At 51.5% G+C, this 25,866-nt stretch overlaps 1 protein-coding gene across 1 annotated transcript; it reads left to right on the top strand.

Annotated features, from left to right (window-relative positions):
- CTSH (cathepsin H) lies at positions 1-21,375 on the top strand. Its single transcript, NM_001314163.1, is given in 12 exon segments — positions 1-97; positions 4,440-4,471; positions 5,118-5,223; positions 6,478-6,548; positions 7,198-7,302; positions 9,685-9,771; positions 10,561-10,616; positions 12,526-12,607; positions 13,997-14,065; positions 18,451-18,557; positions 20,431-20,556; positions 21,271-21,375. Coding segments are annotated over 12 exon segments (1,008 nt in total). The 5' UTR covers positions 1-6; the 3' UTR covers positions 21,347-21,375.

Below are 25,866 nucleotides of genomic sequence, written 5' to 3'. Positions count from 1 at the left end.
GCCGCGATGTGGGCCGTCCTGCCGCTGCTCTGCGCGGGAGCCTGGCTCCTGGGCGCCCCCGCTTGCGGCGCCGCCGAACTGGCCGTGAACTCTTTAGGTACGGGGACTCCGGGGACGGGGACGGGGCGCTCCCGGAGAGGAGCCGGCAGGTCGGAGACTGGAGAACTTGGGCTGGTCAGGACTCCGCGCTTGGGAGGAGCCGGGCAGCCCACGTCACAGGCCCGAGGCCCTGGGGCTCTGCGGATCGGGACCGGAGTCCAGGAAGGGTAGCCTGTGTGATGGTGTGGGGTGTGGGCTAGAGAAGGGGGAGGTTTGGAGGGTGAGGGTCTTGCGGGACCCGAGGAGCGGATGGATAGGTGCCCGGGGGTCCCCCTTGCTCAGGGGCGCTGACCGGAAACGCCCCAGCCGCCCCTTCTGCTCTCCACCCCGTACCTGGAGACTCAGAGGACCCGGATCTCACCCTGCCAGAGGCTGGCAGGGACTTCCCAGCCTTTTCTGGCAGCTCCCAGGAACTGGGCACAGGGGACATCCCCAGGGGTGCCTTGAGAGCCTGTGAATGGGTTGGACTTGCCCTTTCAAGGAGTGACTGTGCGGAGCCACAGCAGATTTAGCCCCTGAAAACTGAGGCTGTTTGTTCCAAGGACCCAGGGTGTAAGGTCAAGCCCCAGGGCTCCCCTGTACGCCCCAGGGCTTCCACTCAGGAAGCTGAGTGGTCCAGCTTCCTGCTGCTCTTACCCTAGTTCTCTTGCTGCAAATCCAGCCACCTACCCAAGCTAAAGGCTGTCCCGAAGGTCCTCCTGCCTTGCCCCCTGCCCACCACCCTCAGCCTCAGCCCACCGCGCACAGGCTCTGACCTCCCAAGACCACCTGCCTCCTCACCCTGAGGACAAAGAATGTAGCCAAAGAGTAGCCTGGGGATAGGACAAAGATCCCTGAGGAGGAATCTTTTCCACTAGAATCTTGCCTCATTCCTCCCGACCCAATGATACAAAGAAGCCCCCCAGTCTTGCAGACCTGGGACTACACCCAGCTCAGCTCAGTCCCAACCTGAAGAAACCCAGCTGCCGGCCAGCCAGGGCCATGTGGCCTGCGTGGGGGAGGAGGGCTGGTGCTGGAAGCCGTTCTTCCAGAGTAGGGTTTGGCATGCTTCTCCTGTGAATGGCCAGATAGTAAATACTTTAGGCTGTTTGTGGACCACACAGTCTCCGTATCAGCTACTTAATTCTGTGCTGAAAGCAGCCAAAGGTGGTATGTAAATGAATGAGCCAGTTGTGCTCCCAGAAACTTTTATTTAGACACACTGAAGTTTGAATTCAGATGATTTTAAAGTGCTACACAATGTGGTTTTCAAAAAAACATTTTTAAACATGAACATTCTTAGCTCGTGGGCCATACAAAAACAAATGGCAAGTCAGAGTTTGTTAACCCCTGTTCTAGATAGTACCATGTGCTCCCCGAAACAGCACATAAAGAAAGGATGTGTGCTTTCTTCCAAAAGTCACAATGGACTAAAATGGGTCTGAGATTAGTGTGCAAGGGTCACCAGATGTCCTTCTGGCCCCACCCCAAGATCACCTCTGGCTCTTTCTCCCTCTGACCTCCAACGAATGAGAAGTAGTGCTGGATTTTCACGCCTGCTTGTAGCTTTTGAAACCTCTGCAGGCAAACATTGGTCAGTTGTCCTAAACTCCATCTGCCTCAAGCCCTGGTCCTACGCTGAGATCTGTCTTCCTCTAAAGCCATCAGGCTTCCCTCGTGGCTCAGATGGTAAAGAGTCTGCTTGCTAATACAAGAGACCTGGATTTGATCCCTAGGTTGGGAAGATCCCCTGGAGAAGGGAATGGCAACCTACTCCAGTATTCTTGCCTGGGAAATCCATGGACACAGGAGCCTGGCAGGCTGCAGTGCGTGGGGTCGCAAAGAGTCAGACACAACTGAGCAACTTTCACTTCACTTTTTCACTTCTGAAGCCATCAGCTATAATGGCTAACCAAGATTTGCAGTCCTCCAATGGCAACCCACTCCAGCACTCTTGCCTGGAAAATCCCATGGACGGAGGAGCCTGGTGGGCTGCAGTCCATGGGGTCGCTAAGAGTCGGACACGACTGAGTGACTTCACTTTTCACTTTCATGCATTGGAGAAGGAAATGGCAACCCACTCCAGTATTCTTGCCTGGAGAATCCCAGGGATGGGGGAGCCTGGTGGGCTGTCGTCTATTGGGTTGCACAGAGTCGGACACGACTAAAGTGACTTAGCAGCAGCAGCAGCAAACCGCACGCAGGGGATATCCTGGAGAAATGTGCATTTCTTTCTCAGGAAAAATGACTGTCACTTGGTTTCTGGAATAGATCTATGACCCACAAGGGGAGAGCTAAATTCCATACAACTGTGATCTTCCAGCTGCAGGGTGTGGATTGGTGGCACATGTGTGTGGTCAGTTGTGTCCAATTCTTTGTGACCCCATGGATGATAGCCCGCCTGGCTCCTCTGTCCATGGGATTCTCCAGGCAAGAATACCGGAGTGGGCTGCCATTTCCTCCTCCAAGGGATCTTTCTGACCCAGGGATCAAGCCTGTGTCTCCTGCATTGACAGACGGATTCTTTACCACTGCACTACCTGGGAAGCCCATGGACCAGTGGAGGAACACAGGAAAGTACCAAGTGATACCAGTACAGACAGTAAATCCATTTCCACACCCTTTACTTCCAAGGGTCCTAGAGACAATGTTTAGCAATAGAGTGCCATGTGATGTGGGGGTGTACAAAGGAGTATGAGGAATTGCGTGACTTTGCTCTAAAACTTGCCTTCTGTTCCCAGAAGCAATAAGCAATCCTGCTTATCTGAGCAGAATTTCTCAGCCCTTTCAAAGGGCTGAGACAAAGATCAGAATTAATGCTAACCCATTCAGAAAAACAGGTAATAATCACTCATGAATATATAAATCCATGAGGAGAGCATTAATTAAGTTTAATTTACCTCATTAAGAGATGCCTCTCCAATGCAAGTTTACTTTTTATGTTTAACAATTGCTTTTCATTAGGTATAATATATTTGACATGTTTTTAATCAGTTGGAGTCTTAATAATGATGATGACTTAATCCAGAATGAACTTTTATAATATCCAGAGGTATATGGGTCACCAGGAGTAACAGTAATTTAAATTTATACTTTCCATGCTTGTCATTGCATAAAAGGATACTAGAGCAATGAAGTATAAACAGATACTCCCTGGGACTTCCATTGTGGTCTAGTGGTTAAGACTCTGCGCTTCCAATGCAGGGGGCATGGGTTTGATCCCTGGTCAAGGAACTAGGTCCTACATGCCCTGCAATGTGGCCCCCCAAAATAAATTAAACAGATACTCCCTTAGGATAAAATTCTGTGAGATGTGGATGGAGATGGGGGTTCAAGGAGAAAAAGAAACTATATGAACTATTCAGCTCTTATAGAAGGGCTTGTTCATGTTATTGATGGTGGGTATCACATCGTGATGGTATATGGAATTCTTTGGCTAGCATCCTTTGAAGATGATGGAACAGTCATATTTTTAAATGTCATTAATTGCAATAAACTGGTGTACATCCTTTGCAGCTATTTAAATTTGAAATGCAGTTTTACATTTAAAAATGTACAAGGGTGGATATAGTAAGAGTCTACAAACAACTAGGCAGCCCGTTTTTGTAAATAAAGTTTTATTGAAACAGTCACACCCCTTCATTTTCACATGCGAGGGTAGAGTTGAGTAGTTGTAACAGACTGTAGAGATTGCAAAGTCTAGAATATTTATCATCTGTCCCTTTTTTAAAAATTGCTGACACAGGGTATATAAGGGTTTTTAAAGTATTTATTTGTGTTATCATGAATAACAAGCTCTCTGTTAAATTCAATACTTTTTTTTAATTTTATGTATTTATTTTTGGCCTCTCCATGCAGCATGTGGGGTTAGTTCCCCAATCAGGGATCAAACCCCCTGCACTGGAACTACAGTGTTAACCACTGGATCAATAGGGAAGTCCTGGCATTTAGGTTTTTAAATTAACTTCTTAAAATATGACACAGAAGAGAACACAAATCATTAAATATGCATTTCAGTGAACTTTCATCATCTAAGCATACTCCTGAAACTGGCATGCAGATGAAGCCACAGAACATTACCAGCACCCCAGAAGCCCCCTTTGACTCCTCACTAAGTATTACCATTATCCTGATTTTTAATACTGTAGGTTAATGGCATGTACTTTTTCAAAATTAATTTGGAGCACAAAAGCAGTAAGAATTTAGTTCCTTTTCAAATTCTGTGTTATATACCACCATTTTTGGTGCTTTAAGTTTAACCCAGTTTATTAATATGCAAATCCGTTCTCTTGTGCCCCACTTGGCTATAGACATGACCACAAGGCACCCAGACTTAATTTTTTTTTTTTTCCTTTTTGCAGAGAAGTTTCACTTTCAGTCATGGATGGTGCAGGTCAGTCTCCAACTTCTTCTTTCTGAAGTTTCTCACTTCACTGTTTCCTGTTATCAGAACAAACTGTCCTAGATTTGAGACGATGAATGAGGAATTTCCAGCTCCCCTCCCCTGTGTTTTTCCCACAAGGGGATGAGTCAAACACTGCAAAAAGATTTCGTTAAGTGAGTTCCTTCCAAACAGTGGTCTGGTCCCCAGTGGTGAAGTTGGCTAGCAGCCTTGGAAACCTTCAGATTCATTTACATTTTTTGTATTCAAATCACATTGTGTAACTGGCTACAAAATCAATTGAAAAACACTGGTGTGCATATTTTTGAAAAATGTTGATTTCTGCCATGAACTTGACCTAGTGCCAGTCGTAGCATCCAGGGCTGACCTAAACGTGACAGGCCTTCTCTGTCTCTTGACTGACTCTACGGCAGCTGCATAGCCTTTGTTCTGGCCACAGGCCCCTGGAGGCAGAGGGGTTTCTATATAAACTTCCCCATGCTCTGCAGAGACCCAGGGCAGTATCCCACCTCTAATACAGTTTTGGCCTGAGAATCATGGCAGGAAGAAAACCTCCATTCCTCCTCTTAGAAGACAAAACCGTTACCCTCTGGTGAGCAGCGTCCTGTTTCCGTGACTTATTGCTAATGTGTTTCAGCATCAAAAGAAATACAGCTCAGAGGAGTACCACCACAGGCTGCAGGTGTTTGCCAGCAACTTGAGGGAGATCAACGCCCACAACGCCAGGAACCACACATTTAAAAGTACGTGGGGACACCTTGCCTCCAGGCCGCTCATCCCTGGGAGAAGGGAGCAGCTCAGATCTGGAAAGAAATGAATGATTACAGGGTCCACTGGGCTTGGGAGCGGGGCAGGGGGAGAGCAGCCACCAAGGCTCTGAAGCTAGGCTGGGCCAACCTCACATTCCAGCTCTGCTATTGTTCTCTGAGATTCAAGGGCTTGTAACTTTAGGGTGTCCCTCCGAAGGGTTGTGGTGTTCCTGCCTTCTGAGGGTCCAGCCCAGATGCTGAGCCCCTGGGCTGCCGAGGGGAGCAGTGCTTCTGGACTCACGAGCAGCTCCTTAGGACATCTGCCTTCAGTCTGGGTTCGTTTCACTAGAAACACTCGCTACATACACTGAGGACTCAGAAGTGACGACACTGTCGACTAAGTGAGTAACATGGGCAGAAGCGTGAAGTGGAAGGAAACCTCAGTTTGACCCTCATTTCTGCCCAATATTGGCTGTGTCAACCCTGGGGGGCATTGACAGCTCTGAAGTTTCACTTGACTGTCAAGTGGAGATCATAAGGCTCCCCCCGCCAGACTATGAAGACTGAAGGAGGTAACAGGTGGCAGGCACTTGGCGCAGATGTGGTGGTTCTGTACCCGGACATCCACCAGACCTACTAACGGGGCATCTAAAAAATGAGTGCCCAGGCGCGCTACGTCCGCATCTCTGGGGTGCAGCCCAGACACTGGTACTGTTGCAGAATTCCCCAGGGAATTTTGAAGTACAGTCAGGGTGACCTTGGTGTAGTAAATTGTAGTTGACCCTTGAACAGTGTGGGGTCAGAGGCACCAACTATCTGCACAGTTGAGAATCTGAGTATAGCTGATTGTCTGCCCTCCATATATGCATTTCCTCCATATGTGTACTTTCTCTGTATCCACGGTTCTGCATCCCGTGATTACATCAACTCGGGATCATGTTGCACTGTAGTATTCACTATTGGAAAAAAATCCACGTATAAGTGGATCTGCCCAGTTCAAACCACGTTGTTCAAAGGTCAACTATACCTCAGTAAAAAATAAATTTAAAATTTTGTTTTAAAACAGTTCAACTGTGTCCATTCCGTTTAAAAATTCAAAGAAGCAAAGTTGAGGGCCTGTAGATAGGACACGAGGGAATGTGAGATTTCATTATTTTTTCTGTTTTTTTATTAGTGATCTACTGAACACCTCTGTTTTGTTTTGTTTTTTTGTTTGACTGTTTCCTCTTCTGCCTTCTCTTTTTTCAGTGGGACTGAATCAATTTTCAGACATGAGCTTTGCCGAATTAAAACGCAAGTATCTTTGGTCAGAGCCTCAGGTGGGTATTATTCACTGGGACCAAATCTGAGTCTTTTCTGTTTGGCGCTTTTTTTTTTTCCGCTGCGCTGGGTCTTTGTTTGCTGACAGGACTGTCTTAAGTTGCAGTGAGTGGGTTGAGTGGGTGCTACTCTCTGTCTGTGGTTCACAGCCTTCTCCTTGCAGTGGCTTCTCTTGTTGCAGGCTCTAAGGTACGCGGGCTTCAGTAGTTGTGGCACTTGGGCTTAGTTGCTCCAGAGCACGTGGGATCTTCCTGGAACAGGGATCAAATCTGGGTTCCCTGCATTGGCAGGCAGATTCTTGACCACTGGATCACCAGAGAAGTCCCAGCAAATAATATTTTAGCATAAGTAATATCCAAAGTATTGCATGGGATGTGCACTACAACCTTTTCGTCATTGATCTAAAATTCAACTTTAACTGGGTGAACTGTATTTTTATTTGCTAAATCTGCCCTCCCTGTCCTAACTGCCCCAACCTGAGCCCCCCAAAGGACCTGTCATTTAGCATTTGGAACTAATAGAGTACAATAGGATGGTTCAGACAACCATAATCTTTCTCATTCTCCCGTGGTGACTATTTTAATTACATACTTTTCCATCAGAAATGTGGGTTTTTTCCCCTGAAAAACTTGTAATTTGTCATTTCAGAATTGCTCAGCCACCAAAAGTAACTACCTTCGAGGTACTGGTCCCTACCCACCCTCCATGGACTGGCGAGAAAAAGGAAATTTTGTCACACCAGTGAAAAATCAGGTATGCATGATGGTCCCCAGTTTTTCCTCCAAAACAACAACATTCTCAGACAGTATGCTAGGAAGAAAAACTCAAGAGAATCCCAAAACACAAAGAGTAATACCCTCAACTCCATTCATTATCTTTCCAGCTGCCTTCCTCCAAAAGGTCAGGAGGTCATTGTTTTTATGGATGTAGTTCCTCTCTGGGCTGAAGTGTACCCCTTCCCTCCTGCCCCACTGCCCTGTCTAAAGCTCCCCGCTGGCCCTAGGTCTCTCCTACAGTCACCCTAAACATCTGTGCCCTTCTGTAACTGGATACAGGACCCCATTCCTACAGGTCTTTTCTTCCTGTCCTCCATCCACTCCACAAGGCACCAGGCGCAGCCCCTCCCTGGCCCTCTGCCTCCCTCAAGGGAGCTGCAAGTGGTCAAGGAACGCAGCTTTGCAGACGTGCTCTGAAGAGCACCTCCTGCAGAACACTGCGTGCCAGGCAAGGAAGGTGGTGGCAGGTCCCTGCACTGAGGGCCAAGGATGAGCGGCTGGCTGGAGGGCCCCACACACTGCTGGGAGCCTGGGCCCTGCTGTCCCCGGAAGCGACAGTGCAGTGGCCATCTTCAGAAGCATCCCCACCCCTTGCTCCCAGGAAACACAGGGTGAAGGTTCCGCTCCTGGTAGCACTTGGCTTTCCACTGAAACTCGCCATGAGAAACATTTTCTCCTTTTCCTGAAATCCACATGACGCGGCCATGATGCCCCCAGGCTCACTGGATTCCCAGAGCCTGCCTAGTGAACTAGACAGTTCAGCCAGAACCCAGAAGCCAAAACGAGCCTCCGCTCCAGCAGAGGGGTAGGGTGAAGTCAGTCCCCTCCCCTAAGACCCCAAGGTGGCTTTTAACCATCTGAGAATCCCAGGACAGTTCAAAGCCCAACAAGTATTCAATGTGGAAGCCTGAACCCCCTCACCCTCTGGGCAAGGAAGAAGCAGAGGTCTGCCAAGGATGTTCTGGGTCCTCTTGTTAGCTAGCTATCAGGCAGGAGAGAGACCCCTGAGCAGAGGGGCTGGAACAAGGTGGTCACCCCTGTGGGTGTATATGGGCTCTCACTATAGCCACCATATGGTTACAGGTCTGACGACAGGATCTGACATTAGCTCAGCAGCCTCAAGGGCTGAAGGTGCAAACCAAGCAGGTCTCTGCTCAAGGCCTGCTCTGTCTCTTTCCTCAGTGGCCAAGCCCACCTCCTTGACCAGAGATACTCTGATCAGGCCCTCCCCTCCCGCTGCCAAGGGAAGGATTTGAGAAGAAGAGACTGGGGATGGGGGGAGAGTGAAGGCTCTTTCCAGGAGACAAGTGAGTAGACAAGAACAGTGAGGAAAGGATCTGAGGAGACGTTTCAGAAGTAGTCTATGGATGGTTGAGCCAACAAAGGGTGGAAAAGAGACAAAGATGGGGATGAGAGAAAGATGCTAACAGCAGCTGGTGTTACTGAACCCGTGGGGTAACTGCATGACTGGCAGGATCTTATCTGTGCTTCTGACAGTTCTGTGGGGCAAGCATGGTGGTTCCTGTTGTACAAGTGATGAAACTGGGGGATGAGGAGACACCCCTTGCCCAGCTCACATGGTGGGTGGAGGCAGGACTGTGATCTGAAGTGGGCAGGCAGGCTCCAGCACCCGACACCTGGCCCCAGTGAGGTGTCAGGAGACTGGTCAGTGGCCGTGATCATGGCAGAGGACGGGGAGATAGATGGCTGGGGCAGGACACCCAGGGTCTATGGTGTCTGGGGTGTATACAGGTGGGGTCCTCTGGGAGGCAGGTAGTCTGGGTCTGGGCAGAGGTCAGGGCTGAAGTGGGGTCTGGGAAGTTGTTAGTTTGACAGGACTGTGGGTGATATTGGAGGGGGAAAGGTGAGAGAGAAGGTTCTGGAAATAGGACTTTGGTGAGTCCTTCTGTTGAGAGCAGTGGGAAGAAGAGAAGCCAGCAGGAGATTCAGAAGTAGAGGGACTTCCCAGGCAGTCCAGTGGTTAAGACTCAACTTCCACTGCAGAGGGTGTGGGTCGATGCCTGCTTGGGGAATTAAGATCCCCTGTGCCTCGTGGTGCAGCAAGGAAAGAAAAAAAGTAGGACATGTAGAAGAGCACAGAATGGAGCCGGGAGGAACTCCAGCCCTTGCAGGACAGTGGCGGTTGGTCAGCGAGGGGCCGGATGGGGAGTGCACAGCTGCTGCCGCCCCTTTTTCACAAGCCTCAGTCTTCTCATCTGTAACATGGGGAGAAGGATGCCAGCCACTTGGGGCTTGTGAGATCAGCACGGACAGATGTGAGTTGGGGCTTGGTCCACTGAGGTTCTCAGGAGCCTGAGGGGCTCAGGTTCTGACTCCGCTTCTCCACTCTGGCCTCCAGGGCAGCTGCGGCAGTTGCTGGACCTTCTCCACCACTGGGGCCCTGGAGTCTGCTGTCGCTATAGCAACAGGGAAGTTGCCCTTCCTGGTGAGTGACCAGCCACGAGGCGGGGTGGGATGTGGGGTAGCGTGGGGTCAGGGTCTCCTCCTGCAGGGGCCACAGCTTGGCTCCAAGCCCTGACTTGGTAGGGCAGGCCACGCCTTCAGGCTTCTTCAGGGCATTAGAAGACAGTGGCCATGTCAGCTGGACTTTGTGTCCCAGTCTCATGGATATTTGGCATGCAAACCTTCCCTGACAGTTTGGAAGGACTGAGGCTCATTCCTGAGTGGGTCTGGGTGTTCCTCGGTCTGGGAACCCAGGGCCTTCAGGGAGCAGAGCCTGCCTGGGAGGCAGTCCTGTAGGAGCTGCACCCCCTCCCAGGCTAGTCGTCTTCCTGCAGGGGAGAGCAGGGACCTGTGTATTCACCCCCAGAGCCCCCAGAGCAAGGGGTGACTGTCAGACCACGGCATCCTGCATAGGGAAACAGGGGAAGAGAGGGCTAAACTGGCAAGGGCCACCAGGGCCCAGAAGTAGGGAAGGCCTGTCCCCTCCCTCCCACATGCCACCATGGGGGCCCACCTACGTGCACCCTTCCGGCCCCTCCTCACCCTCTCACATGCCGGCTTGGCTGCCAGGTCATCACTGAGCTCTTCCCCAAAAGGCGCTGGCTCTGGGCTGGCTCCTCGGACGCAGAGATGGACCTTGCCCTGGGGGAGTATAACCTGATCCTCCTGACCCAGAGCTGGTGGGGCCACAGGTGTGGTCGGCTCAGGGGCCCCTGAGCTGGGGGCTCTCCTGGTGAACACCTAGCTCACCAGGTATGTGTTCCTTCTCCAGGCTGAGCAGCAGCTGGTGGACTGCGCCCAGAACTTTAACAACCATGGCTGCCAAGGGTACGTCCCAGACCGGGGTAGGGAGGCCTGGAGCCCCTTCTCATTTCCCGGGGTTGCTTCTGTTGGGTCTAGGATGGGCCGAGACTCTGTCCTGGGTGGGAGCAAAATTGGCCCCGCTTAAAGAGGAGGATGGTCACCCCACATACCCAAGGTCCATCAGCTGGAGTGGGCAGACCTATAAGCCAGGCCCAGGCCTGTCTGCTCCCAGAATCTGTCCTCTTTCCCGGTTGTCACCTGGCTGTCACCCCTCAGCGCATTTGGCCTCATCCACCACCCAGGCCTCTGGGTGAGTGGCCAAAGGAATTCACAGAATGAGAAGCACATTGTCCTGCAGAAGCAAGATCCACACACAGGTGTCTGGTCGGCTGTCTGCGAATTCTCTAGGGCAGCAGTCCCCAGCCTTTTTGGCACCAGGAGCTGGTTTCATGGAAGACGATTTTCCCATGGATTGGGGATGTGGCGGGGGGGAGGCGGAGATGGAGTGGGGATGGTTTAAGGATGATTCAAGTACAGTACATTTATTGTGCTTTTATTTCTAATCTAATCTTGATGATGACAGGAGGTACTGGTCTGTGGCCGAGAGACTGGGGTCCCCTACTCTAAAGCTTTGGCTGCCCCAGCTCGGCAGGCTGTGTGAAGGAGCTTTTCTATAGATGAGGTGCCACGTTCAGGCGGAAACACTGTATTTTGCCGGGCCTGCTCTCCTGGCCCATTTATTTGTTTATTGAGGTCTAGTTGAACTACAGTGTTGTGTTAATTACTGCCGTACAGCAAAGTGACTCAGTTATACACATCATTGTTGTTCAGTTGGTGAGTCATGTCCGACTCTTTGCAACCCCATAGTTATACACATATTTAAAAGCAGAGACATCACTTTGCTGACAAAGGTCCGTATAGCCAAAGCTATAGTTTTCCAGTAGTCACGTACCAGTGTGAGAGTGGGACCATAAAGAAGGCTTAGCACCAAAGAATTGATGCCTTTGAACTGTGGTGCTGGGGAAGACTCTTGAGAGTTCCTTGGACAGCAAGGAGATCAAAGCAGTCAATCCTAAAGGAAATCAACCCAAAATACTCATTGGAAGGACTGATGCTAAAGCTGAAACTCCAATACTCTAGCCACCTGATGCGAAGAGCGGATTCATTGGAAAAAAACACTGATGCTGGAAAAAACGGAAGGCAGGAGGAGAAGAGGGCAGCAGAGGATGAGATGGTTGGATAGCATCATTGACTCAATGGACATGAGTTTGAACAAACTCCGAGAAATAGTGAAGGACAGGGTAGCCTAGCGTGCTGCAATCCATGGGGTCAGAGTCAAATATGACTTAGCGACTGAACAGCGACAGTTATATACACATACACACATTCTTTTTCATATTCTTTTCCATTGTGGTTTATCACAAGGTATTGAATATAGTTCCCTGTGTTATACAGTAGGACCTTGTTGTTTATCCATCCTAGACATACCAGTTTGCATCTGCTAACCCCAAACTCCCAGTCTGTCTACCTACCTCCTGGCCTATTCTTCAAACAGGTTGTTAGGCATTGACTCATGGTTCCCAGTGTCTCCAGCCCTCATCTCCTCCTCACGTGCAGTGCTCTAAGACCTTTCCTGTGTACACAGGTATAAAGCCAGGCCCCTCGTGTTCCCCCAGAGCAGGCTCCCAGCCTTACCTCCCGCCCCTTCCCAGCGGCCCAGCCCTCTCCCGGGCGAGTCCTGCTTCAGCGGCAGCCAGCACAGGAGTCTCCTGCAGGGAACCACGCTCAGGCTTGTCCTAGGACTCAGGGCTGAAGTCACTACCACAGCCCCCCAGCTCCGCCAGGGCAGACGTCTGGCATGCCCCAGCCTCCGCAGGCCCTACCTCTATCGGGGCCGGTCCCAGGTGGGCACAGCTGTGTGTGCTTCTTGCAGGGGTCTCCCCAGCCAGGCCTTCGAGTACATCCGGTACAACAAGGGCATCATGGGTGAAGACACCTACCCCTACAGGGGCCAGGTAACTCGGGCAGCCTGGGCTCCGTCTTCTTGGTCTGTAGGGCCCCCCAGAGCCCCCTATCTTTTTTCTCCCCACCTGGGCTCCATCTTCTTGGTCGCAGGGCACCCCTGGGCTCCCCCCATCTTTGTTCTCCCCTCCTGGGCTCCATTTTCTTAGTCTGCAGGGCCCCCATTTCTGTTCTTGTCCCAGCCTCAGGACACACCCCTCCCCTGTACCCTCTTGAGGACTCCTACTCCCTCCTGAATTCTGTGTTGTCTCTTCATGTTCACTCTTTGGCCTCCTCTGTTTGTCTGAGCCCCAGTGCTCAGCTGTCCTGGGGCCTCTACGCCCTGTCCATGGCAGCACCGTCTCTGCTCATGGCCTGGCCCACACCTCCTGCCGAGGGTGCACCAGAATGCCATCTGTGGGCTTCTACACTCCGTGTCCATGCAGACAATGCTCCTGGGCCCAGGGCCTCCCCTGCTCTCACCTCAGCCCCGCCTGTGCACGGCTGGGCACCCTGATTTTCCCCCAAACCCAGGACTCTCCTCCAGTGTTGCCCCTCCCAGCCATGGGAGGCACCACCTTTCCCAAAAACCTCTTGGCTACTTGTGTCCCTTTCTCAGGGCAATCCCCCTGCCCAGACCCTCCCCCTACAGAGACCTTCTTGCTTCTGCTCCTTGGTCTGTCCTGTGTCCCTTCCCCCACTCAGCCCTTGGTCCCCCTTCATCCTAGATCTCTGAGGGTGGTCTGTCCTGGGCCACCCTCCCCCAGGGGCTGCCAGAGTGGCCTCTCAGACCAAGCTCTGAGTACACTCAGTTCAGAATTCTTCAGAGGCTCCCCAGGGCTTGCAAGATAAACTCCAGACTCTCCGGCCTGCCTTCCAAGTCCCTCTGCCCGAATCTGTCTGCCCAGTCTTGTCTTTGACTTAACTCTCCCCTTGGAAACCTTCCGCTCCCGCCCAACCGCTTGCTGCTTCCTAAACTTCAGGTCCTGTGTTGTCATCCTGACTGTCTCTCCATCTCAGAGGGGCTTGCTCTTCCCTGCACGTGTCCTGCCTCTTGTTGGTCATCTTCCCTGGACTGAGACTGGCCCTCCCTCCCCTGCCATGCAGGCTCTTACTGGGTTCCTTTTCTCAGCAAGCCTCCTTGGACTGGGTCAGGCCCCGTCCTCGTGCTCCCACCAGGGGCTACTTGAGCCCACCTCTGCCAAAGCCAGCATGGTCTCCTCCCACTGAACTGTAACATCCTCAGGGACAAGGATGCCTCTGATTCTCTCCTAAGTGATCCCCCTCACCCAAGTCCTGGTACCTATAGCTTTTGCTTTATCAATGTTATCAAATTGCACGGGGTGGCGAGGGCAGGGTAAGCATCCCCAACCTGTATCCCATGACCTTTGCCCCCTGAACAGGATGGTGACTGCAAGTACCAGCCCAGTAAGGCCATTGCTTTTGTCAAGGATGTAGCCAACATCACACTGGTGAGTACCAACCCTTCTCTGCAATGGGGAACACGTTTTGATCAGGAGGCAGCCTCCACTGCCATCGGATGGCCAAGGGTTATGGCATGGCAGCCTTTCTGGGCAGCACATCCCTTTGACTGAAAAGGTTTTGATTATTCATGAATGTCAGTCACCATGATGGCAGCAGGGTGTAAGATGGAAGGGATAGAGCAGGGGTCAGCGGTCAGGTGCTCTGGTCCTGGCCCAAGTCTGCACAAGTGTTCATTCTTTCTTGTTTTTAATTTTTGGCTGCACTGGGTCTTCATTGCTGCACACTGGCTTTCTCTAGTTGCAGTGTGTGGGATTCTCGTTGCAGTGGCTTCTCTTATTGCAGAGCATGGGCTTCAACAGTTGCAACATGTGGACTCAGCAGTTGTGGTGCTCGGGCTTAGTTTTAGTTGCTCCATGGCACTGGGACCATGGATTGAACTTGTATCTCCTGTGTTAGAAGGCGGATTCTTAACTACTGGATGACCAAGGAAGTCCCAATATTAAACACTTTAAATTACAGTCACGCAAAGATTACTTTGCTTAACAGTGAAATGATATACATGAATCTGTGGCTATGAGTTTGGTTCACTTTTTTTTTTTCAAATTCATTTGTTTGGCTGCGCTGCGTCTTCATTGCTGTGTGCGGGCTTTCTCCAGTTTCAGTGAGGGGGGCTACTCTTCGTTGTGGTGCATGGGCTTCTCATTGCAGTGGCTTCTCTTGGTGTGGGGCACAGGCTCTAGGTGCATGAGCTTCAGTAGTTGCAGCACACAAACTCACTAGTTGTGGTGCATTGGGCTTAATTGCTCCATCACATGTGGTATCTTCCTGAACCAGAGATTGAACCCATGTCCCCTGCATTGGCAGGTAGATTAACCACTGGGCCACTAGGGAAGTCCCAACAGTTCAGTTCAGTCGCTCAGTCATGTACGACTCTGCGACCCCATGGACTACAGCACGCCAGGCTTCCCTGTCCATCACCAGCTCCTGGAGCTTGCTTAAACTCATGTCCTTCGAATCAATGATGCCATCCAGCCATTTCATCCTGTTGTCCCCTTCTCCTCCTGCCCTCAATCTTTCCCAGCATCAGGGTCTTTGCCAATGAGTCAATTCTTCACATCAGGTGGCCAAAGTATTGGAGTTTCGGCCTCAGCATCAGTCCTTCCTATGGATATTTAGAGTTGATTTCCTTTAGGATTGACTGGTTTGATCTCCTTGCAGTCCAAGGGACTCTCAAGAGTCTTCTCCAACACCACAGTTCAAAAGCATCAATTCTTCAGCAATCAGTTTTCTTTATAGTCCAACTCTCACATCCCTACATGACTACTAGAAAAACCACAGCTTTGACTAGATGGACCTTTGTTGACAAATTATGTCTCTGGTTTTGAATATGCTGTCCAAATTGGTCATAGCTTTTTTTCCAAAGAGCAAGTGTCTTTTAATTTAATGGCTGTAGTCACCATCTGCGGTGACTTTGGAGTCCAAGAAAATAAAACCTGTCACTTGTTTCCACTGTTTCCCCATCTATTTGCCATGAAGTGATGGGACCAGATGCCATGAGCTTCACTTTCTGAATGTTGAGTTTTAAGCCAGCTTTTTCAGTCTCCTCTTTCACTTTCATCAAGATGCTCTTTAGTTCCTCTTTGCTTTCTGCCATAAGGAGTGTACTAACCACTTAACTTGTGTTATCTCCTTTAGACTCAAGACAATCTTAGGAGATTTTGCCTTCATTATTGCCTTCATTTTATGGATGAAGAAAGGTTCAGAGTGGTTAAGTAACTTGACCAGGGTTGCAGAACTAGAAGTGTAAGCTGGATTGAAACAGAGATCATAGCATTCCAGAACCTTTAATTGGGATGTTTCTGACTATGATACATTTATCTTGAGAAAACAGCCGGTTTCTCTTAGACACACTCACCAGGGGCTGACCCACTCTGGCCCATTTGCTGGGAGAAATATCAATAACCTCAGATATGCAGATGACACCACCCTTATGGCAGAAAGTGAAGAGGAACTAAAAAGCCTCTTGATGAAAGTGAAACTAAAGAGTGAAAAAGTTGGCTTAAAGCTCAACATTCAGAAAACGAAGATCATGGGATCCGGTCCTATCACTTCATGGGAAATAGATGGGGAAACAGTGTCAGACTTTATTTTGGGGGACTCCAAAATCACTGCAGATGGTGACTGCAGCCATGAAATTAAAAGACACTTACTCCTTGGAAGAAAAGTTATGATCAACCTAGATAGTATATTCAAAAGCAGAGACATTACTTTGCCAACTAAGGTCCATCTAGTCAAGGCTATGGTTTTTCCTGTGGTCATGTATGGATGTGAGAGTTGGACTGTGAAGAAGGCTGTGCGCCGAAGAATTGATGCTTTTGAACTGTGGTGTTGGAGAAGCCTCTTGAGAGTCCCTTGGACTGCAAGGAGATCAGCCCTGGGATTTCTTTGGAAGGAATGATGCTAAAGCTGAAACTCCAGTACTTTGGCCACCTCATGCGAAGAGTTGACTCATTGGAAAAGACCCTGATGCTGGGAGGGATTGGGAGCAGGAGGAGAAGGGGACGACAGAGGATGAGATGGCTGGATGGCATCACGGACTTGATGGACGTGAGTCTGAGTGAACTCCGGGAGTTGGTGATGGACAGGGAGGCCTGGCGTGCTGCGATTTATGGGGTTGCAAAGAGTCGGACATGACTGAGCGACTGAACTGAAGAGGTGCACTGGGGGTCAATCCAATCCCTTTTGCCTGGTGCCCAAGAGAAACTTGTCTGTGACACATGCAGGCCCTGACGAGCAGGCCAGCATGGGCATCCAGCCCTCCTTGGCCATGGGAATGGCCATCCCCATGACACCCACCACCTCTTGGTGGGCAGGCCTTCCTGGTCTCACCGGCCCTGACAAGGCCTTTGCTGAGCACAGGGAAGGAAGCAGCTTGCTTTCCAGGCAGTCATTTGCCCTTTGCAGCCAGGTCTCTGCCCCTTCTCCAGGGAGAGAGGACTGAGGAAGGCTGGTGCCCTGACCTCTTCAGCCTGCCCCTCCTTCAGCAGAGCTCTGGCCTCAGCTCTTCCTTGCTTCAACTCCCCAAGGTCTCTAGCCAGGGGAATGGCCTCCTCAGCTCATGGTAACCCAGTGGTTCCCAGCACAGATGCTTTAAGAAATCCTCCTGCCTTGGACCCACCCCAGAAATGCTAACATTATTGTCTGGGGTGCAGCTTGGCCATTGGGATTTTTTTAAAAGCCCCCCAGGTAATTCTAGGGGCTTCCCAGGTAGTGCAGTGGTGAAGAATTCCCCTGCCAGTGCGGGAGACTCGGTTTTGATCCTTGGGTTGGGAAGATCCCCTGGAGGAGGAGGAAATGGTTACCCACACCAGCATGGGTTAAGTCCATGGGGTTGCACAGAGTCCGACGCGACTGAGACAGCACAAGCACAGCTGGTTCCAGCCGCTGCTGTCTGCAGCTCCGCTTCAAAGCTGCAGCCCCTAGGAAGCCCTGGACTTCTCCCACTGCCCCACCCCGACCCCAAGCTGACGGGGCTGAGTCCTTCTCAGGCACACAGTCCTTTGCCAGGTGTTGTTTCTACCACCATCTGAGCCTTGTCTGCTCACGGACTTCTAACCCCGGTGTTCTACCAAAAACAATGAAAGCTCCTTAGACTAGATTTGTGGGTGCAGGGGTCCTGGGGATGGAACAGGGGAGTCCCACTCACCTCTGCACCCCCGGGAGACCCTGCCTCACGGGAGGGCCGTGGCATGTGGTTGTGAGTGAGAGTGTGAATGAGTCTCCACTGCACCCTGGGCTCAAAACCAAAGGGTGCAGATTCTCTTGGAGCAAAGCAGGGAGGCCCAGCAAGGTCCAGGGAGGTCATAGGGCAGCCAGGGTTTTGGGGAAGGGGCCATAAGCAAATAGAAAACACAAAGGATCCTGGCCATTCACTCACAAGAGGGCTGTGCTGTGCTTAATCACTGTCGTGTCTGACTCTTTGCAACCATGTGGACTATAGCCCACCAGGCTCCTCTGTCCATGGGATTTTCCAAAGAGTACTGGTGTGGGTTGCCAATTCCTCCTCCAGGGAATCTTCCCAACTCAGATCAAACCCATGTCTCTTTCATCTCCTGCATTGGCAGGCAGGTTTTTTTACCACTGCACCACCTGGCAGGGGACCCCTGCCACACCAGCCCCCAGTGTCCAGGGCAGGCTCTGCTTACAAGGAAGGGAAGTTCCCCTTTGGTGGTAGCTTTTTGGTCTAAAACACCTTTCTCTTCCCTCCTCTGTGCCTCTGTTACCTACTTTGGAACAAAGGGCCACATTTCTCGCATGGGGTGGGGAAGTGGCAGAGGCCAGCGTGTCCACGTGTCCGCCCCTCTGTCCACAGAACGACGAGGAGGCGATGGTAGAGGCCGTGGCCCTATACAACCCCGTGAGCTTCGCCTTCGAGGTGACTGCTGACTTTATGATGTACAGAAAGGGCATCTACTCCAGGTGAGCAGGACCCCAGCATCCTCAGGGGAGGAGGGGCAGGTGGGCTCCCCATGGCCGGGCCCAGGTCTCACTCCGGGTCTGACCATTTCTCCACCCATGCCACGTTTGCTGGCCTATTACATCACCCTGCAGCCCTGAGGGTCAGGATCCCCAGTCCCTGAGTTGGGGAGGAGGACAGGAGTCACACAGCAGGTCAGGGGCCCCTGTTTGAGCCCAGAGCTCCCCCTCGCTCAGCAGAAGAGCTGCCTCTGGTGGTGAACACCCGTGTTCAAAGCTGTGAAGATATGAAACAGGGAAGGGAAAACAGCTGCTCCCAGATGCCAGAATCCCGTGCTGAAGGGTCATCGAGTTCTCTGGCGTGGGCTTCCTCTCATCCATTCCTTTTGCCTGTTTTACAATGAGAGTGAGTGCAGCCACTTCTGGTCGCTGCCCAGCATCTCCTCAGTGGCCTCGATTGCAGTCTGGCCAGCCCTAAATGCGAGTGTGTTCCAGGACTTTCTCCTCTGCCCTCTTCTCACATATGTCTTGAACTCCACGGCCAACTGTTTGCTGAGTCTCCAGGCCCGCTTCTGCCAGCGAGTCTTGAGCAGTAGACCCTGAGAGGCAAGGGCCTCCCCACCACATGAAGCTGGATGGCCGCAGGGACCTCAGATCCTGCCTGTCTCCTCCCCCTTATCAGATGCTGCCCCATGATTGCTGCTCAGAAACATGTCCTCTCCTCACCATCGCCTCCTTACTGCTTTGTTCCTGTGCCCCAACTAATGGTCCATCCTCCACCTGGAGCCAGTCAGCTTCTGAACACCCTTCTCACCACACCACTTCTGCGCACACACACACACACACACACACACACACCCATTGTCCCATGTCTTAGCTTGGCTTGGGGAGCCTCTATCATCTGTCCTTTCTCCAAGTTCAAATCCCATCAAAGCCACCCACATCCTCCCTGTTCCACCCTGCTCCTCTGCCCACGGAATTTCCCAGGGAAGAATACCAGAGCAGGGTGCCATTTTCTACTCCACTGAGCACCCACCTTCCCAGGGAAGCCTTCCTTGCCCCCACACCCTGCCCATTCTGTTCCCACTTGGTCGGGTCCGCTTCCCTTGGGCTCTTGTCAGCCCCCTAGTTGTCATTGTATAGAACCAGCCTCTTTGCCTGCCTGCTCCCTGCCAAAGGGAGCTTCCTAAATCCAGGAGCACAGTTGGGCATGCTGCTGGTATCCCACACCTTGCCCCAGGCCTGACACGTGCCAACAGCTCAGTTACACATTGGTTGAATGATCGCACGGCCACTGCAGCTCATCCGCTTGAAATTCTCAGAATTTCCTCATGAGAACTAGTTCACTGTCTTAAATGAGAAGCCTGTATAATTGCCCTAAATACAGGGTAATCGTGAAAATTAAATACAGTGGCACCAAAGCAGTGTCATGTGAAGCTCTAGCCGGACAGTGCTGCCTTCAGAAGGCGCAGTCAGGGGATGCTCCTTCCTTGTAATGTGAGCAGTATTGGAAAGCATCAGGTGTCACGGCCCAGCCAGCTCCATGCTACATCTCACTCCTTTGGGTCAACAGAACCCAAGGGGCTGAAGAGAACACTTCTCCTGCCCTGTGACTACACCAACGTTAACTCACCACCTTCAGTGCCTCCCAGTCCCCGCTCTGGAAAACATTGCTCTAAATCACTTGCTGGGTGTGACTGAATCATGTTATCCTTTCATCCTTTTTTTGGCCACGTGGCATGTGGGATCTTAGGTTCCCAATCAGCAATCAAACCCATACCCCTTGCGTTGGAAGCACAGCATCTCAACCAGTGGACTACCAGAGAAATCCCACCCTTTCCATATTTTTAAGCCTTTATTTATTTTCCTTTTCCAGTACTTCCTGTCATAAGACTCCGGATAAAGTAAACCACGCGGTGCTGGCTGTTGGGTACGGAGAAGAGAAAGGGATACCCTACTGGATCGTGAAGAACTCTTGGGGCCCCCACTGGGGAATGAAGGGGTAAGCAGCTTCTAGGTCCCGAATGCTGAGGGAGGCGTGATTGCCCAGGTCTGGGGGGCCCTCGGTGGGAGGGAGGGTGTGTGTCTCCTCTGCCTCAATGTGGCTTCCGAGAAGGGGCTGCTCAACTGAGCCTGAGCCCAGGCCAGAAAGAGGGGAATTTGAGGCTGTAACCTTCACACCCCTCGAGAACCCTCCAGCAGCCCCTCTCTCATCTCAGGCCCCGGATTATAATGACTGTATCCAGGCACAGGAGTCCGTTTGGCTCAGTGGGTCCTGTGGCCGCCACTAGGAGACAGTCCACAACACAGGGCCCGGCTGGGACTCAGCCATGTCTGCGAGGCCCTGAGGGAGAGAATCCAAAGGAACAAGTTTACGGGTGGTGGACAGCCCCTCCTTCTACAAGGGGCTGCAGTCAGGTGGCCTGGGGACATATCTTAATGTGACTTTGTGTCTCTCCAAGTCTCAGACTTGATGTCCTCATCTGAGGAGGGGTCCCCAACATGAGGCCAACTAGGCAAGACTGAGAAGGGGGCCCTCAGGAGATTCTGGAGAGAAGTGAAGCAGGGACAGAATAATGGGAGAGAGTTCATGTGGTGGCCAAGTCGGAGGTTTCCTGGAGACCAGTAAACCCAGCGCTACTCTTTTGTGAATAAATGGGAGGGCCTACCCCTGGACTCAGATCTTGGCCAGGGCTCAGACCCTCCCTCTGCCCAGGTACTTCCTCATCGAGCGTGGGAAGAACATGTGCGGCCTTGCGGCCTGTGCCTCCTTCCCTATCCCCCTGGTGTGAGCCCCGGCGGCAATGACGGGTCAGTGGAGAAAGCGAGGACCAGGCAGTCGGGGGCCCAAGATCCTGCCCTGGAGGACATGTTGGGAGACCACCCCTAACCCGTGGCCCTGCACTTTGCACCTCACCCCCATGCCAAGCCTGGAAACCCAGAAAAAACTGGGAGGTGAATCCCATGGAGCAACAAGCCTGCCCACGTCTTCTGCTGCAGAGGTCACCACCAGCCGCGTGCCTCACACATGGTTTCTCACTGATCAACCCCTTGTGGACAAGGAATATTCTTTCTTCCCAGAAGGGCTGCATTTCACATTGGGGAGAAGCTCCACTCTCTTCTGTGGTCTTTAATAAACCTGCAGTGGGCACCTCCTGAGCCAGGTCTGTGCTGTGGGCTGGGGTCTAGGTCTGTCTCCAGGCCGTCTCCTAAGAGGGAGGCACCCAGGGGTGGCTGGCTCTCTGGCTGGAAGGATGGCATGCAAGGGTGCTGGTGCAGCTGTCTCCCAGGTGGAGGACCCTGGATGAAAGAGCAGATTTTGCTTGATGTTTTGAGCATGTGGGGAGGGAGGAGGAAATACACCAGGCTCTGGCAGAGTGACATCAACCCACAGCATCGGTTAGGAAGCCTTACTCTCCATGTGGCTTACCCATGCTCAGCTTCCTGCTCCCGGCTCACCTGCCCTACCCCTTGGGATGGCCCCTATGTCTCCCTTACCAGCCCCTTCCCCTGACCCTCCTGCCACATCCACCATCCCAATGTGTAGCTGTGGAGCCTCTGGCCCCTGGGGAGCAGGGTCTGCAGCATGAGTTGGTGCTGTTTTTCCTACAGGTCACACTTTCCTAACGAGAAAAGCTTTCCAGACTTCCCTGGCAGTTCAGTGGTTAAGACTGCACTCCCATTGCAGGGTCATGGGTTCAAACCCTGGTGGGGGAATAAAGATCCCACATGCTGCCTGGAGAGGAAAAAAAAAAAAAAACCTTTCATGTCATTTACAGCAGCTGTATTCATAATTACCCAAATGTCAAAATAACCACATTCATCATCTGACAGAAATGAAGAAAATGTGGTCTATGCGTATGACAGAATGTTGTTCAGCCATAAAAGGGAAGGAAGGCTACCACAGGATAAACTTCAGAAACACTATAGTGTGTCAGTGAAAGACCCCAGGCTGTGTGATTCCATCCACCCACGATGTCCAAAGCTGGTAAATCCACAGAATCAGAAGGCAGACTGGTGACTGCCGACAGCTGGGGAGGAGGACGGAGACACTGCTTATGGGTCTGGGCTTGCTTTTGGGGGCCTTGAAAATATTCTGCAGTTATCGACGGTGGTGGCTTGCACAACCCAGTGAATATACTTAAATGCACTGAGTTTTATACTTTTACAGGGTGAATTTTACGGTATGTGAATTATTTATTTTTTTTGCTGCACCAAGTGGAATGTGGGATCTTAGTTCCCCAACCAGGGATTAAACCAGTGCCCCCTGCAGTGGAAGTGCAGAGTTCTAACCACTGGACCACACCAAGGAAGTCCCTGAATTGTTCCTTAAGAAAAGCCTGTCTAGGGTTGTGTGTTGTGTGGGATTTCCACAGGCGGCTACCCATGTAGCTAGGCACTGGCTCTGCACCCAAGAAACCAGGCCCTTCAGAGATAAGAGTTCTGCGCTGAGCTGAATGGGCTTTTTTAATGAGGAACAGTGAAGGCATTCCACGTAAAGGGCAGAAGATGTCAAGGGCTCAGTAGGGGCAGAGAGCACGGCGGCACAGCTGTGTGGAGGCCTGTATGTGGCAGGGAGTCGAGTCTGGGAGGTAAGAGGAGGGAAACACACCAGTGAATCTGGAAAACCCGGACAGTGACAGGCTCCTGTACGCCCTCCTGTACTCGAGTCCCTGAGGTTTTACTGGAAGGATACTTACCTTCACCCACGGCCCCTCCCCAGGACCATGTGACCTAGGCCTATGAATGACAGGCTTCACCCTCCCAGCCATGGTGACTGGTCCAGGGAGCCGCACAGGGCTCAAGATGGGTGAGTCAGAAGCAGTGAACGTGGGATTTTGTGGGAAGCATCAAAAAGGCTCTTCTGGTGATCACTTTGTAACATAAAAATATTACAGCAGCCTGCTGTACATCTGGAATTAACACAGTGTTGGTCTAATACAGGTCGATTACACTTCAAGTTAAAAAACAAGAGGGTTTAGAAATGGATTCTTCCCTAGAGCTGCCAGAATGAATGCAGCCTGCTGAAAACTGATTTTAGTTTCAGTGAGAGTGATTTTGTGTGTGTGGTGCTTAAAGCCAAAAATGGAGGGCAGGGCAGAGTGGGGCCTCTTCCCTGGGTGACCAAGTTACCAAGATATAACTTACAGCTTCCTGTTTGGCCACTCTGCTGAAATGTGAAAATGCCAAAATTGAAAATGAAGCCAAAATAGAGGAAAGCAGGGTCAAGAGATGAAGCATTCCAGAGAACACAGTTTAAGCATCTGAATCAATGCCTGAAGCCTTTCCACAGAGTTCTCAGCTACATAAGCCAATGAACTCTGAGCTAGTTCTGAGTTACAACTATCATTTCCAACTAAAACCACCCTGATGAATGCAGTAGGCTACGTTCAGACAAATATGTCTGTGTGTACTCAAGACCTAGAAACGTCAAGACAAGTAAACTGTGGAACACCAGGGCCCACGCTTGCCACCATCAACATTAAGTAACCAAGGCCTCTCCCTCTAAGAACAGGTCTGTTGGTGCGTGAGATGACTCAGGTGGCATTTGTAGGAGCCAGTGTCACATCTGGCCCTTAGTGCTCAGAAGAGGGTTATCTCTGCTCAAGCGTGCAAGTCAGGTCTGGGAGCTACATTCAGAACCAAGTCACCTTTTCGCCTCTGAAGATAGCCAGGAACCACCCCGCCAGGTCTCACATCCAACTACTGTGAAGGTTCCACCTGTGCACATCAGTGCCTCGTAATTATTAAGCACCTGCTGCACACCAGGCTCCGTGCTGGGGCTTCAGTCACCCAACTCCACTCAGTTCCTCCCTCCTTGGCAGACAAGCCTTTCATAAACTCTCCTCCAACTACCCCTCGAGTGGCCCTTTTCTCGTGCAGGGATGCTGGCTGGTATTAATACAAGGGGGTATCTGAAGGGTAGCACCATTTACTTTCTATGATTCTTAGAGAATTTGAGTCTAAGCTAGAGACAGAACGGATGTTCACTATTACAGGAGAATCCCTTGGCTGTGACTATGTGAGGTTAAGAGCAGCAAGCTCTTCCAGGTGGGGAAAGGGGTTTACTGTGTGAGGTTCCGCAGACACTGTGAGGTTCAGCCAAGACTGCCACTCTCTGGATTCCAGGGGGCAGGGTGGACCAGTCTGCACAGGAAACCAGAGGATGAAATTGGGGACAGCCATGGGGGTAGTCTGGGATGGCCCTGAAGCAGGCACATGGCAGGAAAGACCCTGAAGGGGACACCGCTCTGCCCCCCGCAGAAGGGCAGAGACCCTGGTGGCCGGCCCAGATTAGAACCAAAAGGTTCAAGGGAAGAGCTGACAGAAGCCTGCAAGGATCCTGGCAGATGTCCTGCTCCAGGGAAGGAAGGCTGAACAGTGACAGCCAAGGGGAGCAGTTCCAGGGCCCAGAGCGGGGTGCCCCGCAGCCCTATGCATGTGTCCCCAGAGTGCAGGCAGGCCAACGGACTTTCGTCAGCGACACTGTGATCACCACAATTAGTGTGGTGTCCCAGTCCAGCTTGGGAAAAACTGACCTTTGGAATTCTCTTGACATTTAGGGGATGGGTGATCAAAGAGGAAGGCACTGATGTAAGATTCATCACTTATGGACATAAAGGCCTGAGCATCACTGGAAAAGTAAAAATGAAAGAGCATGTCCCAAGCTGGTGACACAGGTCCAACCAGGAACCTCTGATTGGACCAGACCAACCTGCCCCTAGGGGCATCTTTGTGTCTCCAGCTCTGGCACCAGGAAAGGTAGGATGATCTGGTCCCTGAATAAAAGAACAGAGTAGTCTCCTACCCATGCACATGGTGGCAAGCATGTGGTCTTTCCTGTGTATGCTCACCAAAGGGGTGGGACGGGGTGGGGATATCAATGCCACCACTGCCAGACCCACTAGACAAGTGCAGATCAGAGCTACAGCTCTGCTCATGGATAACTTCATGCTAGAGAACATCAGATGAAGGACACACCAAGCTCTCAGGTTTGTCTAACCTCCATCACTCCCAGACCCAACACCCTGAGGCCCACCTCCACCCCAACCCCTCCCGGGGGCAGGAGACATGCCCCCAGGCTCGGCTGCCCTCCAGTCTCCCGCAAGGCTGCGTGACAAAGCACATCCATCTGTTCTGAGACCATCCACCCATCTTTCTTCTTCCTCATTTTCAATTCCTACTTTTCTATTTATTCTCAACATTTAAGTGTTGCAACATGAATAAAGCAATACTTAAGACTATTTCAGTTTGGTTTTTTTGCACCTTTCCCAAACCAGATTCTCCTGAGTGCTGGGACCAGCCCAGCCTG

The sequence above is a fragment of the Capra hircus genome, chromosome 21 (genome assembly GCF_001704415.2).
Source record: "Capra hircus breed San Clemente chromosome 21, ASM170441v1, whole genome shotgun sequence".
NCBI lineage: Eukaryota > Metazoa > Chordata > Mammalia > Artiodactyla > Bovidae > Capra > Capra hircus.
This window is presented reverse-complemented; position numbering and strand designations above follow the sequence as displayed.